Source organism: Ricinus communis, chromosome 5 (genome assembly GCF_019578655.1).
Source record: "Ricinus communis isolate WT05 ecotype wild-type chromosome 5, ASM1957865v1, whole genome shotgun sequence".
Lineage (NCBI taxonomy): Eukaryota > Viridiplantae > Streptophyta > Magnoliopsida > Malpighiales > Euphorbiaceae > Ricinus > Ricinus communis.
Genome location: NC_063260.1, coordinates 14,552,351 through 14,573,354, shown reverse-complemented (window position 1 = coordinate 14,573,354; position 21,004 = coordinate 14,552,351). Strand labels below are relative to the sequence as shown.

General features: G+C 32.3%; 1 protein-coding gene and 1 long non-coding RNA gene across 2 annotated transcripts; both read right to left on the bottom strand.

Annotated features, from left to right (window-relative positions):
* Window positions 1-12,091: 12,091 nt before the first annotated feature.
* LOC8268676 (putative lipid-binding protein AIR1B) lies at window positions 12,092-12,379 on the bottom strand. The gene has a single exon (XM_002532645.2). It carries the CDS (start codon window positions 12,377-12,379, stop codon window positions 12,092-12,094), a length of 288 nt encoding a protein of 95 aa, XP_002532691.2.
* A 6,194-nt stretch (window positions 12,380-18,573) lies between these two features.
* On the bottom strand, window positions 18,574-20,800 carry LOC125370058. Its single transcript, XR_007215737.1, has 3 exons — window positions 20,359-20,800; window positions 19,911-20,127; window positions 18,574-19,047 (listed from the first exon to the last, which is right to left on the bottom strand). It is a non-coding gene; the product is annotated as an uncharacterized LOC125370058 (long non-coding RNA).
* Between the last annotated feature and the right edge of the window lie 204 nt (window positions 20,801-21,004).

Below are 21,004 nucleotides of genomic sequence, written 5' to 3'. Positions count from 1 at the left end.
TGATTTTAATTAAAAAGATATGTAATGTGTTTTTTCCTTTTTGAAGCCCTGCTAATACTCTTTAGTTTAAACAGTATCATCTCTATAATAAATAGTATTTAGTTAAGTTTAATATATTTTTTAAATTTTGCTTTATATTACCCCCTTTGCAATTTATGTTTTTTTTTTTTCAATTTATGACCCTAGAAAAAGTAGAATTAAAAATAAGATATGTAAGTTTGTACATTTATTAAAATTAAAATAAAGAATTAAATTCAATTATAATAACCAAACTAATTATATTGAAGTGAATAAAAAATTTCATTAAGACTTTATTTTATAAATAATCTTTTATATTAAAAAAAATTTAACACATAAAGATTACCTTTGAAAGTACTTTTTCGACCGGACTAGACCTAGTAAATGAATATGTTTTTTTTTATTATTATTTTGATTTGCATATAGAATTTGTAATAATAATCTAATTATTATGATTAATTCAATCACCTAAAACGAATTGGGTAGATGAAACTTGTGCACTGTTAGTTAATACATGAAAGTAATGGACACTAAAAGCATCATAACTGAATACAAATCTATACCGTAAAGAAACACTATGAGTACTGTTTTCAAATTGAGTTCATCAAATTGAAAGACCGGCTCTTCCCTTCCTAGCCAGCAAACAGTCTTCGGAAACGACGTCGCATAATGAGGTATTTTCGCCAAACTCGCTTACCGTATTCACGTGTCAATTCCTCATAAACGACTCTTTTGCCACTGTGGAAATGGAAATTTAAGGAGCAAAACGGTGAGCACGGTGGGAGTGGAAATGTCTTTTAACATTACCCTGGTATAATGACTTCACTGCATGTGGGTCCCTCCTCACATGTCTTCCAGTTTTACCATTATGCCCCTCACATCCACTTCAATCAATCCAAAATTAGGTGCAACCTGGCATTTCAAGAAAATAATACAAAATAATATAAACCCAAAACTTTACCATTACTACCGGATGAAAACGGCGTCATATTGCAAGGCCATTAACATTTTTTTACTTTTACAACAGTACTTCACAGCAGATCCCAAAAAAATAGAAGCAAAACACCGTAAAACCAAAATAAGAGATGCACTGTGTAAGAAACCAAATACATACAATAATATTAAATTAATTACACAATCATTTTCGTTCTTTATTGATTTACATTAATTTATTAGTTTTAATTAATCTATCCATTTTTGTATTTTAATTATTTCTGCTTAAAATATCATTTTCTCTCGCAAGGCACATCCACGTCATATTGCAATGATTAAGCATATATTACAATTAATATAGAATTTCACGGGTAATAAAATAGTTTAATATTATTGTTGGTTCTGTCTTGGATTTGCGAGCGTGTCATGTGTATATGGTATACGAACTGTGTTTGAAGTTTGCACTTTTAACTTTTAATCAAATATTTATGGATTTTTAAACATCTTTCAATCATAATTTATTTGAATGCTCTATTAAATGACTATAAATAAGTATAAAATTAAATAAAAAAAGTGCTGAATAATATTGTTTGAGAGTTTAAAGTACAAAGAAAGCTTGATTGCTTAAAGAAAATTGTCTGTGAAATTATTTGAATTGTCTATCTTTTTCCTACTTCTCTTCTGCTTTTCCCTTTTATTTTTTATATTTCTATAACTTCCATCAAGAAATGTAACTTGTATTTAACATATGTACTATGAAAACTGCCATGGAATGAATGTAAAATAACTTCAACTTCTAGTCTTGAATCTCTTTTTCCGCGTGTGTGAAACAACTGCTACATAAAATAATTGTTATTCATCATTCTAATTAAAATAATTAAGATAATTATTTAATTAAATATTTATCAAAACTTAGACCTCATTTTGGATTGGGCCAATTAATTTTTTATGGACTAAAAAATACAGTATAAATAAATGCCCCCTTATATGTGTATAACCTGGCTAAAGGCCATTTTTCAGGATCCGAACTGTGGGCCTGTGATCGGCATTAGAAAATGGATAGGTTTAAGGCCATTAAGACCCGTAGTAAGCATGACTAGTCGACATTTCAGATATGCATATATGAACATACTATTAAACTAGTCCAACATGTCATTCACAAGTTTCGAACTCGACATTAATAACATTTCACAATTTGTTATAGACCAAATCAAACATAATATATCGGGTTTACTACTGCAGAGAGTGTAAAATTTTTAAATTATTTAAAATATAAAAATATAAATTAATTATAATAGGCCCGATGGAAAAGGAAGTTGGACTGTCAAATACAAGATGGCGGAGAACCTAAATGCTACCTAAAAAATTAAATTTGGGACTGTCAGCCTCGAGAGTGAGTTAAAATCATATAATCCTATAAATATAATCTCCTCAATATAATATTTATTAAATCAGAATAACATGTCATATTATATTAAAACACGTGTCATTTCATAATTCAGAAAGAAAATACAATTGAATACTTTTGGGACGAGTGCCTCAGCAGTACCCTAACCCCAATACTAGTAGGCTTTCGGTTCTCTTATTCCAATAGGTCTGGCGCCCAGAGAGTGAAGCTCAACCAGGGTCCTTAAATCGAGCCAGGACACTTGATTCCTAAATAAGCCAATGCCCAGAGAGCAACGCTCTGCAGTCTGCTTCTATGCCTCGGGTGGAGCTGGATGGATGGACGGATTATCTATTCACGAAAATACTTTGTTATTAAGATATTCTTAATTTTTCCTAAGCCTAAACTCCTAATTAGACTGCCTAAGAAAATTCAGACTCGGAAATTCTACTGAAAATTCGACAGAACTTCCTCTAAAATATAGACGTTTACCCCCCGTATAACGGGTCTAGAACCTGCTAGAAACACTTCAAATATTCTGCAATTAATTAACAGGAGTCGGGCAATCAAAACTACATTATTTGTTTTGATTCCGCAACACACCAAAAGATTATATGATTATCTTACAGACGGTTCGACATAATATTCATTTTGACAACCTACCCACACAAAATCTTTCTAGCATTTAAACTAATTCAACAGAACCACATCTGCCACAAAACAACACAATAACCAATTAATTGTAATATTTATATTTAAGTCACCACTTAATTAAATCTAATTATATTAAATTATCTATAATTGATAATTAATACCAACAATATTTTATAAAATTATAAAATAATTTTTAAGGTCCAAATAAAATTATACCGAGCCGAAATCTAAAATTCTGCGCATCCAAAAAATACCGGGGTCCGAAAGCCGGTAATGCCAACTGCCGGAATTCGAATCCAAAAGCATCTACGCGAAGCTTGAGTTGCGGGGAGTCTGAAAACATAAAAGCTTTGGCCTAAAACTCGCCGGAAGCCACCGGATCGAGGCCGAAAAAGCACTACTCTGGTGAGGCTTCACCGAGGCTGCTAGTGACAGAAATCGATAGGGAAGCTCAGCCTGAGGGTTTTCAAAGACGAGGAGCTCGTTTCCGGCGTTGGCTTGGCGCATGGGCTTCATCGTGGACGTCGGCAGCAACGGGAAAGGGAAGAAGGAGGAAAACGGATGCGGCAAGGGGACGATGACGACGGTAGCTGGAAGGCGACGAAGAGAAAGGAAGAAGAAAGAGAAAAAGAGGGCGGGAAAAGGAAAGAAAAAGGAAAAAAAAACTTCTTTTTTATTTATTTTATATAATACTAATATTATTTATTTATTTATTATACTTGGGTATTACAGTCTACCCCCCTTAAGAAAAATTCGTCCTCGAATTTTCAAAAGAAACGAGGCTTACCTCAAGATTGGGACAAATAAGGGTAAAGGCTCCTCATTTTCTGCTCGGTTTTTCAGGTAGACTCCTCTGATGAATGGTTCTGCCACAATACCTTAACCATCGGTATAACCTTAGAGCGCAATTGGTGAATTTGAGTATCCATGATATTAACCGGCTGTTCCTCATAAGTCAAATCTTCACTTATCTCCACATATTGAGGCCGCAATACATGTGAAGGGTCTGAAATGTAATTCCTTAACATTGATATATGAAATACTGGATGTACATGCAAGAAATTTGGCGACAAGTCCAACTTGTATGCCACCACCTCTCCAATTCTATCTATAATCTCAAAGGGTCCCACATAAAGAGGGGGAAATTTGCCTTTCTTGCCAAACCGCATCACACCATATATAGGGGACACCTTCAAGAACACATACTCCCCAATACTAAACTCCATGTACTTCTACTTCGGGTCCGCATAACTTTTCTGCCTACTGAAAGCTGTATTTAGTTGCTCTCGGATAATAGGAATCTTTTCTAAAGTGATATGAACTAACTCTAGTCCTGCTAACTTCCATTCGCCAACCTCTTCTCAACACACAGGAGATCTGCACTTCCGGCAGTACAATGCCTCATAAGGGGGCCATCTCGATGTTGGCATGGTAGCTGTTATTATACGCGAATTCAATCAACGGTAGGTACCAATCCCACTGACCACCAAAATCTATCATGCACATCCGAAGTATATCCTTTAATGTCTGAATTGTCCTTTCCTTCTATCCGTCAATTTAGGGGTGAAATGTTGTGCTGAAGTCCAATCCGGTACCAAGCTCTTCTTGTACGTTCTCTAAAATCTCAAAGTGAACTGTGGTCCTCTGTCAGACATTATGAAAATAGAAATACCGTGAAGACTGACAATTCTCTCTAGATCTACTCGTGCATACTTAGCCACAAAATAATTAGTATTCACCGGAAGGAAGTGCGCTGACTTAGTCAATCTGTCCACAATTACCCAAATAGAATTATAACCAGCCGAAGTCTTGGATAAACCCGAAACAAAATCCATAGTAATCCTTTTTCATTTCCACTATGGTATGGAAAGCAATTGCAATAACCTTGACGACTTCTGATGCTCCAATTTAACCTATTGACACGTCATATACTCGGAGACAAACTTTGCCATATCCCTTTTCATTCCATTCCACCAATAATTTCCTTTCAAATTATGATACATCTTTGTGGAGCCCGGATGCACGCTGTAAACTGTACAGTGAGCCTCTTCTAAAATCTCCTTTATGAGATTATCTACATTGGGAACATACAACCTATCATCATCATCTATAATAAAATCATTAGCTGGACCCTGCTATACTTCTTCCAAGATTTTTCGTAGCTATGGGTCCTGATTATGAGCTAACCTGATTTTGTCAACAAGCACGGACTTAACCCTAAAATGTGCTAACAATACTCTTGAGTCTAATACCTCCATCTGCAATCCTTGGTCGCACAATTCGTGCAACTTTCTGGTCAAAGGTCTCTTTGCACTGATATGAGCAAGACTTACTAACTTCCTGCTCAAGGCATCTGCTACGACATTTGCTTTACCTGGATGGTAGAGAATATTACAATCATAATCTTTCAGAAGTTTCAACCATCTCCTCTGTCTCAGATTCAATTCTTTCTGTTGAAAAATATACTTCAAACTTTTATGGTCCGTATATATCTCGCACATCTCACCATAGAGATAGTGCCTCCAGATCTTTAGAGCAAAGATTACTGCACATCTCGTCCATATGGTGATAGAACCAGATGGCAAATAGAATAGCCAATCCTTAGCTCTATCGGTTAATGAAAATGGAAATGCACGCATTTTGATTTGTTCTTCAGATACCCTTATGGTCTCATGCTCGAACACACCACATGAAATTCTTTTAAGTGCTTATGAGGATCTTCATTCTCAAGACTGCGAAAAGTGGGTAATAAATGTATCAAACCTGATTTCAGCTCAAAGGCTACTTCCAAATCAGGATATTGAATGCAAAGCGGTTGTTGGTCTACATTTGGTGCCGCCAATTCCCTTAGAGTTCTTCCTTGATTTTTCATGGTTTCTTCTAATTCAGAATCACTTAAAGAATCAACCAAGTCAAAATCTGTTTCCAATTCTGGAGGTGTAGAAGGTGAAGAAGATTTGGAATTCTTACGATGTTCTTTAGTCTCCTTTCTTATTCTTCTTGCGGTTTTCTCAATTTCAAGATCAAATTCAAATTTTTCTGTATGAGAAGAACGAGACATAAAAGAAATAAATCAAATTAAGTGACACCAATCCTCGGCAACGGCGCCAAAATTTGGTGGGTGTCGAATCCAATAAAAATAAGTTCCTACTCTTCAAATAAAAACAACTTGTAAATAGTGACAAGTAAGGTCGAATCCACAGAGATTGGTAAGATTTATTTCTTTAACAAAATTCAAATAAAATTAGGGGGGTTTTAAATTTGGAATCAAAACAAATTAAACTAGAAATCAATTAGAAGCAATAATAAAATTTGAGAAGATAAGTCAATATGAGAAAACTCAAACCCAAGGTATAATCTCAGTTTTAATTCATTGAATTGATCATTGATGTAAATATAATTTCCAAATCCATTAATAAATTGGTTATAGTTGTTGAGAAGCTCTAACAACCTATTTCTCCTTAATTTTTCGTTAATCAATAGAAGTCATTTGATTAATTCTCTTATTGAATAAACAATCCTAGAAAAGCTTCCAAGATTTAATTTACCAATAGCAATGCAATTTAGAGAAAGCCAACCCTAGCCAACAAATACATAAAATGAATTCATTTAGACTAAATCATGTATCCACATAACATGGGTATGTTATTCTACCACTAATCATTAGAATAATTAAACAATTACGGATTTAATATTCTAATTTGGCATAGACTATCTTGATAATTGAGTAATAGGCCTTTTTACACAATCAACAAGAATTTCTAATAGACATAGAAGATACATGAATATTAATAGATTTGAGAAAATAATGAAGAATAATTAAATCTCACAACCCATATGAATTCAAACCTTAATTAACCTTGAGTTGGAAAGAAAAGAGTTCAGCCACACATAATTTTTGTAGAGAAAATAAAGCAAAGAAGGAAAACAATGGATGATAGGAAGAAAACTAGTTTGCAGCCCCCTTTTCTCCAAAACCTTAAAAAAACACTCTCCTTGTCTTTTTTCATCTTTTTCTTTTTATAGGAAAACTTGGTCCCTAAGAATTCCTAAAATAACCTTAAGTTGTGAGGGGTTTTTAGTAAATAAACATTCCCAAAAATAAATTAAAAAGTCACATGGCAAATAGTATCACTTTAAGCTTCTTTTCACAAATTCGAATTTCTGGAATATGTCGTGGGCACGCTCTAACTGAAGTGATCTTCTGCCATCTTTTCTCCATTTTATCCAAAATTCTCCAAAGCATTAATCTCTATGAAAACTCATCAAATATCTTCCTTTCAGCTTCATGTTGCATCAAAGCGTTCCTTCTAACATGAAAATCAAAAATCACATTTAAAATCCATAATTAAGCATAAATACTTCAATAATATCCAAGACAATATGATAATTAGTATGCATAAGATGCACACTATTAAATCCACTAGTCCCAGAGGGTAAGGTCAACACCAGAGCTGAAGCCAAACAGTCTTTTCGCTTCTGAAAACTTCTTTCGCACGTGTCAGTCCAGTGAAACCTAAAATTCTTCTGAGTCAGCTTACTTAAAGGCGCTGCATCCTCGAGAAGAATTGCACGAATCGATGTTAGTAGCCTGCCAATCTAAAACAGCTACGCACCTCAATCACTATGGTCGGTCTCTACCAATTACTCACCGCCTCCACTTTCTTGGGGTCCACTTGAATACATTCTCTAGACACGACATGTCCAAGAAAAGTAACACTTTCTAACCAAGACTTGCACTTGGAGAACTTAGTGTACAACTGATGCTCCCTCAACATCTGAAGTACCATCCTCAGATGCCACATTCTTGGATCAGGGTTTTATCAGACCCAGTATTTGTCTAAGGCCAGGACCATATAATTCTTGTACCACATGCCTAATAACCTCTACATCTAATGGGGGTTGTCTGTGAGGTTGAGAAAGCGGATTCCCAATATTCCTATGTTGATTAATTATTAGAGGATTGCCCCCGAGGCCTCCTTCCACATCATGCATGGTAGATTGATTAATAGGATTAGTATTAGCAAAAATTCAATAGGGTAAGTAAGGCTGCCAATGCTACCGCGGCCGTTAGGAGTTTTCCCTCTAGCATCCTCTCTCTTATGTGGAAGTACATACCTTTCCTCGGCCAAAAAAGCCTGAGGCTCCATCATACCAATCACTTCTACACTATTTCCATGAACCCTTTTTTTTTCTATAGGAAATTGCCTCGCAAGTCCCTCTAGGACATTCTTCTCTTTAGAAGTAACATTTGAATTTTTACTCTTAGGAGTATTAGGGTGACTACTAGTTAATTTCTCACTAATTTCCTATAGGATCTTAAGGTGCATACTCTGAGTTTCTTATGGATGTAATAAAAATCCTAACAATGGATTAATAACTAGATTAGTTAAGTCAATACTTGAACTTCCAAGCACATTAATAGTAGGTGATCCACCAATGGCTCTTCCAATAATTAGTAGCGCCTCAGAGTGCTGAGATGTGCCTTGAGGCGCCATGTTCTTCACCAACTGCTCCACCATGTGAGGAACATAAACTTCAGCTTCACATTCTGCTTTAGTAGCAGCAACCCTGGTGTTTTGAGACTCCATTGGTTCTTTTTCATTATTATTTCTTGTTCTCGTGGCCATTGTAGAACAGGTGTCCCACCAAGCGTGCCAAATTATATTGGCTCTGATTTGGATTTGGGGAGTGCCACATGTGTATGGTACACGAATCGTGTTTGGATTTTGTACTTCTAACTTCTACTTAAACGTTTGTGGGTTTTCAAATATGCACTAGGCTCATCTCATGAAGGGAAAAGAAAAATGTAGTTGTCTTGTTGTTTTTCACTCCTTTCAACCATAATTTGTTTGAATGCTCTACTAAATAGTTATAATTAATTATAAAATTGAATAAAAAGTACTGGAATAATATTGCTTGAGAGTTCAAAGTACAAAGAAAGCTTGATTGCCTAAAAAAATATAGAGAAAATTGTTTGTTTGAAATTGTCTGAATTATCTGTCCTTTTCCTGATTCTCTTATGCTTTTCCATTTTATTTCATGTATTTCTATAACTCTCATCAACAACTATAACTTGTATTTAACACATATACTATGAGGCTAAATCCTAAAACTGCAATAGAAAAAGTTTAAAATAACTTTTGGTTTTGAATCTCTTTTCCCGCGTATGTGAAATAACTGCTACATAAAATAACTGCTATCCATCACTTTAATTAAATAATTAAGATATTTATTTTAATTGAATTTTTCTCAAAAAATTCAAGCCTAATTTTGAATTAGACCTATTAATTATTTATGTACTAAAAAATATGTTGTAAACAATTATAATTAATTATAATGTGTATATTAATTATGTATTCGTTGTTTCCTTTTTATTGCAGCTTTCTCGATCAATAAATTACCTAGTGTACTTCATGTCTTTTGCTTATGGCTTTATCTAATATGATTTGAAATAATTGTTGGAGTCCCCAAACAATATTTTGTAATAAATTTTTTAAATTAATATACAATTACTAATGCTTTGTAACAGTAAGTTTAATTATATTTGTGATAATATTATTTGATTTGCCCTGCAGCCCGAATAATTTATCTAGTGGTTAATAGAGATAATTATAAAAATAGTATTTAAACTTGTTCAAATTTGACAATTAAATAGTTAAACTTTTATAAGTTATAATTTGATGTATGAACCTAGTAGATGTATACGATTGAATGTATATAACAAATCAATAATATGCTACAGGTTATCCATATCAATTTTTTTTAAAGATAATTATAAAATGGTGTGCTAACTTATTAAAAATATCTCTATTATAATATATAAAGTTTGGTGACCATTCATGTTATTTTTTTCAAACTTATTAGAAAAATTCATCGGTGTTATTAAAAAAAAATTTCGATAGCATTCTAATTACAAATCAAAGGTTTCATGCATTTTTATTACAAAATACAAGTAACGATAGATATAAGTTACCCGAGCTTAAAGCGAGACTATTATAAAATGACATGTGGAGACTAAATATGAGTACAATTAAGTAAATCTAGTCCAGACTCACGGTTTTAGATCTTAAGGATAGTACCACGTAACCTAAAGATGATTGATTTATATTTACCAAATTCTTTTTTTTGTTGCTAAGTACCTATCCTAGTCCTAAAAATATGATTTGATCATTTCATTATTTGGAATATTAGTAGAGAATTTTCATTCATTTTTATTTCTAATATTTTTTAAAAAATAAAATTTTCGTATTTTCACTAAAACATTTATAAAAATTTTCAACAAATTTTAATTTACAAAAGACTTTTTTATTTTTTTATTTAGATTATATTTTAAATATAAATAAATAAATTTAGAATAAATAAAGTGATAATTCTTCATATTTATTTAAATAAGTGACTTTTTATATAAAAAAAATATAAACACTTAAAATTATTTCATAATTTTAGTTTTTGATTTAACTCAAAAAATACTTAAATTTTATTTTTTAATAATATTTAAATATTTATAAGTACATATACGTATTAAAATAAAACTATATATCAAAAAATATTTAAATATTATAAAAAAATAAATTGAGATGTTTATTAAATTATATCAAAAGTTAAAATATTAAATAATCAAATTAACAAAGTTTAGATATCCAAGTATTTATTTGGCAGATAATAATTTAACTCATCCTTTCCAATATAATAAAGATAAAGCACTGTTAAATTTAAAATAAAAGTATATGACAAATTGATATAATTTTTAGTATAAGATATTTATTTAAATTTTATTTTATTTTTTAAAAATAAATTGATATATTCACAATTTGGGCAAGATATATTTATTTTAATTCTAATTTACCTAATTATGTATTTAATCAAATTAATATACTTTAAATAAAAATTTAGTATAAATATTTAAATCATATTATATATATATAATATTACATTTTTAAAATTAGGTTTCTATTTAATGAATTATTAGTATTTTTATTATTTAGTTACAATGATAAAGACTAAATTAATCTAATTAATTAAAAAACTTATAAGATTTTATCCGTAAATCTGTTCCTCCCTTAGCACTATTTTATGTGTCATGATAGCAAAAGACATTAATATTGTGTTTGGTTGAAATACTTTATTTGTAAATTTTAAGTTTATGCTTCAAATAAACTGAAAATTATTTAAAAGTTTACATAATTAAATTTATGTGAAATTGATTATACCTAAATTAAATTCCTATAAAAAAGGTAAAATTCTTTAATGAATTCCATATTAACAAGTAAATATATTTCATAACACTAAAATATTTATTTTTTTCTCAAATAAATTAATTCTTTAATAAATTTCAACTGTTCATATCATAAATCTCTTCCAATCATTCCTAGATGCAATCCAAGGAATCTTAAACATATGCAAAAATTAATTTAATATTCTGTATTATTTTAGATAAAAAAACAACCATTGCTAAAACTAAAAAACTTTCATACTAAAGTTCAAATTAATTTAAATTTAAATAAGATTGAAAGACATATTAATGATTGCCACCCCATGGTACAGTGGAGCGTTAATATATCTTCTAACCAGAGTATATATTCTAATCGAAATGCATATATACTTTTCAATATACTATAAAACGAATGAGGTGAGAAAACATATAAATGATTTCCATCCCAGAATATAAATTCACTGCCCAAATGAATCAGTTTAAGTTGTAGTATAAATTTAACATTCAATTTCCTTATTGTATAGACAGCAAGAGAATAGATAAATGGTCGGAAGTCTATCCATTCCATGCAAATTAAAGGGTTGTAGAAGATCTTCTCATCGTCATTTGATAAATTATGCAATGATAAAGAATGCACTAAAAAGGAAAAATGAAAGCAAATGTAAATAACATAACATATAGTAGAATGCATTTCTCCTGCTTGATTATTTAAGTAGAACATAGTGACATAGAAGAAGGCAAGAATCTAACTAGCCTTCAGTCCATGCAAATAAGCTACACAGACAGATTATTGATATTTTGTACGTATATGTTTACTGGCATATATATATATCCCAATAAACATACAAATATAAACAGGAGAAGTATTATGATGGATTCATGATCTATTTGCAAACAACTCCAGATGGGCTAGTCTTTCCACAGCCAGCGAGCAGAACGCCCAACGTAACATCAGCGTCGACAACAACGCCCAACAGACCAGCTTTGATGGCAGCGCAAAGGCAAATGGCAGCGTCAAGGTCAAGAAGAGGAGCAAGAAGGGAGCAGTAACTGGTTCCGAGTTTTAGCTTGGTGTAATCAATGGAGCAAGTGGTAGTTGCACTCACCATGCTAAAGAAAACGAGGTTCAAGCAGAGGAGGAAGGCAGTGATTGCTTGAGCTTTGGATGCCATTTCTATTTGAATATGGTTTTATATATGTGCCGAACTAAAAGCTTTGTTCTATGTCTCTAAAAGCTAGTTGCTGATGCGAATTATGAAGTGAGAGTTTATGGGCTATTTATAGAACGGAGAAAGCCTCACGCCCTGCTCTATTGATTATGATTGAGCTTGAAAGACCGCCAACTTAAGCCACATGCACTTCACCTCCGCCGTAGCCTGCCATTGCGCCGGTGAAGATGTTGCTCTTTTAATTAAATATGATATCTTTAATGTTAGCTAAGCACAAATGGCAGCATTGGATATAATTCTAGGATGTAGGGCTTCATACTCCTAGATAATAGATAGTCTTAGTGTATTTTCTTATTTGTACACCAAATTCATAGATAATTGACATATATTTATTAATATTAAATGATGAAAAATGTGTCAATAAAGAAATTATTACCTAGATTTGGTGTATATACTATAACAAATAAAAGAGTGATACATAAATATAAGTGTCAAGCATTTAAAACTAATGAACATGTGTCAATCATCTATCATTTTGGTGTACAAGTAGAAAAATACATTAAGGCTAAATAAGAATTTTCCTTTAATACTAAAGTGTAACACATTTATACATACATGTTATTCTCCTATTAGCTGTAGTAAAGCTTATTAATGACGAGAACTTTAAGCTTCTGAAACTAAATAAATTTTTACAGTCTATTGCGTCATCTATAGACTAAATCAATTGCATGATAACATGTGACTTCATTTATTAATTATTATATTTTCAGTGATTGATCTAACTAATGAAAATACAAGAATCAATAAATAAAATTGTTTATCATTATATAATTAATTTAGTCTATAGATAACGTAATGGATTAAATATATCTAAAAATCTCTCCCCAACGATATATATTGATCTTCATGCTACTATTTAACAGATCCAATGTCTCCTATATAGTTCGTGAGGCTATATATTAATATTATTGGTACCCACGATTTCACTAAAAAATTGGCTTCAGATCCGATGAATTGACTTGCAGTTGAAGAAATGTAGGGGCTTAATTCTCTTTATCTTCTATCATATTTGTTTCGTCAATGAAGCCGCTTATGTACCTCATTCAATAAGTCAAAATATGACAACTATTAGGTTTAATTATTATTTAATCTATCGGTAAATTCTTTTATATATAAAATTAATAAATAATATAATATATTTAATAATTTTAAATATATATCAACCATCTAATATAAAAATATAAAATATATATATATATATATATATATATATATATATATATATATATTAATTTTTTCTGTTACGATATACATATAGTATAAATAATGATTTATCATCTAATTAATTTATTATAAATTTATAAGAATTAGCATTACACTTTCTAATATTTATCTAATTCTCTTTATTTAAATTTTTCAAGCGACTGATTTTTTTGGTTAAAAAACAAAGTGACTGATTTCTAAAATTGAATTAAAGACAATACACCGTGCTTTATTCAAAAGTAAGTTCTAAAAAGTAGAGGGATAATTATACAGTTTATTCTATTAGTAGTTGCTTCTTTTTTCTTCCTTTTCTAATGTGCATTCTTTTCCTTTTTTTTTTTTTTTGTCTCGCTCATCATAATTGACTTTTTACCAGTATTCCGTTAGTCTATTTAAAGTGCTTATATCATAGATAATTTCATTTAAAAAACAAAAAGTTAAAGACTCATAAACAAAATTTTCAGGGACTTATTGTATATAATTAAAGTTAATTTCTCTTTTTAGTCATTTTAATACTTCACTCAAAGTCTAATAAAAGACAGTTTAAATTAGGAATGATAGAACATATTTTTTTTAATAATAACAAAAGGATAGAACAAAAAAACACCTTCAGAGGAAATTTGTAATTACCGCAAAGCAAATTTTAGTAAACGAAATTATTAGAATTTTTAAATACTGGGTTCAAAGAACTATAATAAATTCTCTGGAAAACTCCCACATGTTAATTCTTTTCCTTAAAAGGAGGATCATGATCATAAGAGATACAATGCTTACTAAAATAAAGAACAAAGTTACACTATTCTTGCGGTTATACTTAGTAGCACTGAAAACGAGACTCAGTATACTCTGAATCATACCTAATATCATAATTGAAAATATATTATTTAGAATCAGAATCGAAAATATATTATTTAGAGTTAAAAATATCTGTTAATTATTTGATTTTTTCCAAATTAATATCATATTAAAACTTTCTTTTTAATACGATTCTGAATCTGATCAGTTCTTCATATTAAAAAACATACTAATTCATTTCGTATCATTCCAAATTAAAAAACTGGACTAGAACCAATTAAAAATATCTTTTATATATATATATAATTATTTTTATAATAATAAATTCAATTTTAAAATTAAACCTAAAACTAAATATAGAAAATCTGACCAAATACACATTCAACAATTCTAATATTCCAATAAAAATAAGCTCATTGATCCAAATCTAAAATAAAAATACTAAGTTTATATTTTATTACAATATTATTTATTCTCTAATTTTATTTCAATTTTTAGCAAACTTTCAAGTTCACACCATTATTATTCATATAATTAAAAAATATAGGACTTAAATTTTTTAATTTAAATAATAAAGATATTTATTGTTAATACTAAACAGATTAACATTAATAACATATAATAATATAATGCTAATATTATATTAATCATGTTTATAAAAGAATTCTTGCAAATAAGGTTACAATACAATACGGGACGCAGACTTTTATGTTACAATACAAATTTAAAAATTTAATCTTAAAACTTTTAACATTTGATAAGATTTTAAAATTTTTTAAATTTTTGAATTGTCCATATTGAACTCACCCCTAGTATTTAGTTATGTAATTTGTTTCCTCGATTTTGAGAGAAATTATATTTAAAATCTTTTTTTCTATGTCAAATAATAACAAAATATTTTTACTTATATTTGGTGTATATCCTTATTTATACATCAAACTGATAAATAATTAGAACATATTTATTAATTTTAAATAATAAAATATTTTTTTCTAAAGAGAAAATCTAAAGATAAAAGGTGCTTTTTTTTTTTCCGAATCAGCATTGTCTACGAACAAGGAAGCTATAAGAGTTAAATCCTTTTGAATCATCAAAATATTCAGACTTATTTCTTGTCTTTGAATAGAAGCAGTAATAATAAATTAATTAATTATTTTGTGAATTTCATAGCATAGATTTATGGAATTGGTTACTATTTCTGAATTGTACACCGAATTATGATACGAATTCCATCTATATGAATATAGATATAGGAAAAAAGCCAATGCCAAATAGCTGCCAAGAATTACAAGCCAGAAAACACAATATGCGTTGGAAGAACCCTAGAACAAAATGAGAGGTAGCTAACCAACTCTGCAATCGCCTGAATCTTGAGACGTTCTTCGAACCAATCATAAACTACCTAAAAAAAGCAGTTTTTTGTAATTGGAATATGTTTTGTTAAACCACCCGAATTCCAACTGTCATGCTATTATTACTTAATATTTATATTTCACTATTTCTCGCGATTCACTCGGGTTCGGGGCCATAATCATTATGTAGGAGAGATGGCCGAGTGGTTGCCCAAAAGCAGTATATAAGGCATACCTAGTAAAACTTACAAGTAAACCAGATAGTTCCATTCTATTTCATTTTTAAATTAAAAATAAATATGTTGTATTAGAATCTGATTATCGTTTACCTATTCAATATCCTTATGAGAAATTAATCACATCGGAGCGTTTCCGCGGTCGAATCCATTTTGAATTTGTAGAAAGAGGATATTAAATGAATGGAATTAGGATATACATGGAATATATATATGCTGTAAAATTATTGTTTTATTCTCTGTCATCTTGCATCTCTCTTCTGGCAAGTTTGTTATGTGACAACAACCTCCCTATATTTGTACTGCAAATTCTGTTATTTTATTTTGTTGCTTTTGCTGGTACAACTGTGAGCTGGCAATATTCTTGTATAAGAGTAAGGAGCAAGTAACAATTGTATATATATATAGCCTCACCTGTATTACTTACTATTCTCTCAAATTCTTTTACCATTTATTCATGGTATCAGAGCAGGTCAAGGTCTATTGCCTGTGATTTTATGAGCCACCATGGTTGAGACTGAAACTACAACCACCATAGCAGCTTCGTCTGCAAACAAAGAAAAAGAGATAGCTTACAACAACAATGGTGATCCTTACTTTCTTCAAAGTCTTGGGATGATGTTGGTGACTGCACCACTAATAGGGAACAACTACCTCACTTGGAGCAGATCGATGAGGATTGCTTTAGGTGCTAAACTGAAGCTGAGTTTTATTGACGGCAGAATCACTATGCCAAAAGAAGGCAGTGCTGAGTTTGAGCTCTAGACCAGGATTAATTACATGGTAACATCTTGGATCTTAAATTCTATTTTTAAAGACATTATGGATGGTTTTCTATATACCACCATAATAAAAGAATTGTGGGATGAATTGGCTGAAAGATTTGGGAAAAGTAATGGACCTCTGCTGTACCAAATCCAAAGAGATATTTCTTCAATATCCCAAGGAAATGATTCAGTTGCAATATATTATACTCGACTGAAGAAACCTTAGGATGAGTTTGCTTGTCTTATGCCGTTACTACCTTGCACCTGTGGAGCTGCAAAGATTGTGGCCGATTTTTACTCAATGAACAAACTGATGCAGTTTCTTATGGGATTGAATGACTGCTATGACAACACCAAAAAAACTAGATCCTAATCGTGGATCCACTGCTAAGTGTGAATCGAGTCTACTCTATACTTCTCAGAGTAGAAAAACGAAAGGAAATTCATGTGAATTTTAATGAAAATGCTGATGCAACAGGATTGCTTGCAAAGACTTAGGGTAATTTTAAATCTTTCAAGAAAGAGGGCGCAGGAATAAACAACTTCGGGAGGAAGGAAAAGGAAAGACAAACTTGTGAGCATTGTAGCATGAAAGGGCATACCAAGGAAGAATGTTTCAAGCTGCATGGATATCCGGATTGGTACAAAGAATTGAAGGAACAACAAAGGAAAACTGGTGGAAAAGCTATGGTTAATATGGCTGATTCACCACTAGATCTCAATTCTGATGACATAACATATGAAAAGGATGACAGACATGCGGAAATAGCTAGTCTTATGCAGCAAGAGGTCATGAGGATCATGAAAGGAAAAGTAAGCCCAAAAAGCATCTCCGCTAACTTTGTTAGTAAATACTCATTATCTGAACTTGCTTTGAATTTGGTTATGAATGCTGTTAATTTTTTGGATTTTGGAACTTGGATAGTGGACACAGGGGCCACGAATCATATGTTTGGTTCAAAGGTCTCATTTTAAAACCTAAAACACCCAAAGACCCCTGCACCTATTTACCTACCTGATGGATCTGTTAAATATGTTAATAGTATTGGTGACATTAAACTGTTTCAAAGACTTCATTTGAAAGAGGCCTTGCATGTTCCTAGCTTCAAATTTAACTTGATTTCAGTTTACAAGCTTGTTAAATCTTCTCAAATTAAATTTACTTTTACACTTGACAAATGCATTTTACAGGACCTGCAGAGTGACAAGGTTCTAGCCATAAGGAAATCCTTAGGAAGGTTATATATTTTGGATGCTACTTGTTTCAAGAATTTTGAATATAATAGTGTTCTGACTGGAAGCTTGATTTCTATCCTTAATGATTCAGTTTTATCTTGTAATCAAATTGCAACTATCAATGAAAATGAAACTCTTTTCAAATTTTCACTCTGGCATAATAGATTAGGACATTGTCCAATTGATGTTATGAAGCATGCTAAAGTTTTTTAAAAAAATGTCTTAAAGATTTTATAAACTGTGATGTTTGTCACAAGTCTAAACAGCAGAGACATCCTTTTGCCATTACTCAAACAACATCTACTCAAATTTTCCAATTGCTTCACCTAGATATATGGGGTCCTTACAAACATGTTTCTATCGGAGGGGCTAGATATATTCTCACTATCGTAGATAATTACTCTAGTGCGACTTGGACTTTTCTTATGACACATAAAACTCAAACAACCAACATTTTTACCCAGTTCATCAAAATGACTCAAACCCAACATGAAAAAAACATCAAAGCCATTAGAAGTGATAATGGAACTGAGTTTACAAACCAAGAATTTCAGAAACTCATTGCTAATGAAGGAATCATTCATCAAAGAAGTTGTCCATACACACCCCAACAAAATGGTGTGGTGGAAAGAAAACACAAGAACTTGTTACAAATAGCAAGAGCCCTCATGCTCCTGTCACTACCCGATCTGTGGGCCCGTGACCGGCACTAGGGAATGGGTAGGCGTAAGGCTACCGAAACCCGTAGTAAGCCTGACACTCACTAACTCAATTTAATCTCATCTTTTTTTTACTGATACCACAATTTATCTTAACCGTTAAATTTTACATAATTAATTCGGTCTGCCAGAAGAATTAGGCGAGACCGAAACTACTGAAAACTTCAACTGATATATATCTACTATTTCTACTGCGGAGAATCTAAAATTTTACAAATTAACATAACAACTCAATTACATCACCTGATGATGAAGGAGTCGGGTTACTAGATAAGAGTCGCGGGAAGACTAACAGTCACGGATCTAAAAAACAGTAAAATTGAGACTGTCAGTCTCGAGAGTGAGTTAAAATCATATATCTAAAAACAGTTGCAAACACTTCAATAATACATTTATTTAATTTGAAATAAATACTAAGTCATGCAAAAATAAACGTGTCATGTCATGCTTGAATAATATAATTTTCACATACAACGGGATGGAGTACTTCAGTAGAACCCTAATCCCAACACTAACATCACGATCAATCTCAACACTCACATCTCGACTAACCTCAACTCTAACATCTCGACTAACCTCAACTCTAACATCTCGACTAATCTCATTCCAACAGAACTAGCGCCTAGAGAGCAAAGCTCGACCAGGGTCCTTATCTCCAGTCTGGTCACTTAATATTCACTAGCAGCCTTAGCCTTTCGACTCTCTTATTCCAATAAGACTGGCGCCCAGGGAGCGAAGCTCAACCAGGGACCTTACTTCTAGTCTGGTCACTTAGGTATCTAAATAAGTCGGCGCCCAGAGAGCAATGCTCGACCAGGGACCTTTACTCTGGCAACTACGCTCTACTAAACCTAGAGAGCGATGCTCGACCAGGACAAGTCCTAAACTTTCCTTTTAAATTTACCATTTTACCCATTTTCCATCACTCGCGGATTTATACTGGTGCACTCATCAAAATACTATGTTCTACTGCCGTCCCGTCTCGAGTCAATACAAAATCGATAAATTCAGTGATGACGAACATGATATATATGAATGGTAATAAAAAAGCATGATATATATAAATAATAATTAAATGAATAATTTAGACTTGCAATCAATTAATCACGATAACTATTTAAAATTGTGCATGACACGTGCATAACAGATATATGACTTTAACTCACAGCTTTGGCGACCTCCTAGCTCTGCTCCGGTGCCTCGGTTAGAGTGAGCCGAACATACGAATTATCTAATCACGGAAAACAATTTGACAATTAACCCTAGGTCTAGATTCCTAGGACTGACTGTCTAAGAATCTCGACCCGGGTAAATTCTACCGAAAATTCGGCAGAACCTCCCCCACAATACGAACATTTGCCCCCCGTAGAATGGGTCCAGCACCTGCCAAAAAAACACTTCAAATATTCAACAATTTAATACAACGGGAGTCGGGTCCCCAAGACTTCACTATTTTTCCCGACTACCCCACACAGTACAATTCACGACTATGGCAGGCAGTCCGACAAACAATTATTTTAACACACAAATATTTTCTAATACACAAAACAATTCAATAAATACATAATTATACCAAAGAATTTCCAAAATCAACGAGCCAGAGAAAAAAATTACCGAGACGCTTGATCGCTCAGCCGACTCGCCTCCAGCCGCCAGAGTCCGATCGATGATCTGAACATACTATCGGACTCGAAATGACACGCTGATGACGATCCCTGCTTCCGATTCTCTAATTCGACCCCGATCATCCGGAGAGATTTACGGACGATCTCGGCCGTCAATTTACAAACGGAGTCCGATCGCTACGAAACTGGTGCCATTGCGAAGCTTGAGCTGAGGGGAGTCCAGATATGTCCTCCGATCATTCATCCCCCGCTGGAGCTTGTCAGAAAAGCCGAAAAAATTGGCTGCCTCCTACTTTCTCTCTCCACCGGATCTTCCATCTTCGGCCACCATTAGCGTCGCCGCTGCTGCCAAAAGGAAGCTCTCACCGAGGGGAGCCGATCGCCGTCGAGATCAGCCGACAAGGCCACCGGAAAATGGCGTTGGAAGACGCCTTGCAAGCCTTCCCGCGTCTGCAAATCCGCCTTTCTTCCCTTTTCCTGTCTCCCGATTTCTTTTCTTCTTTTCTTCTTCTCTATATCGTCATTTAGTCCCTGAAGTTTTCTTTCTTACCTTTTGATCCCTCAACTTTTTTAATTACAACAATTTTGCCATGTAAAATTTCCAATTAACCCCTAAAATTTTCTCTAGCTTTTCA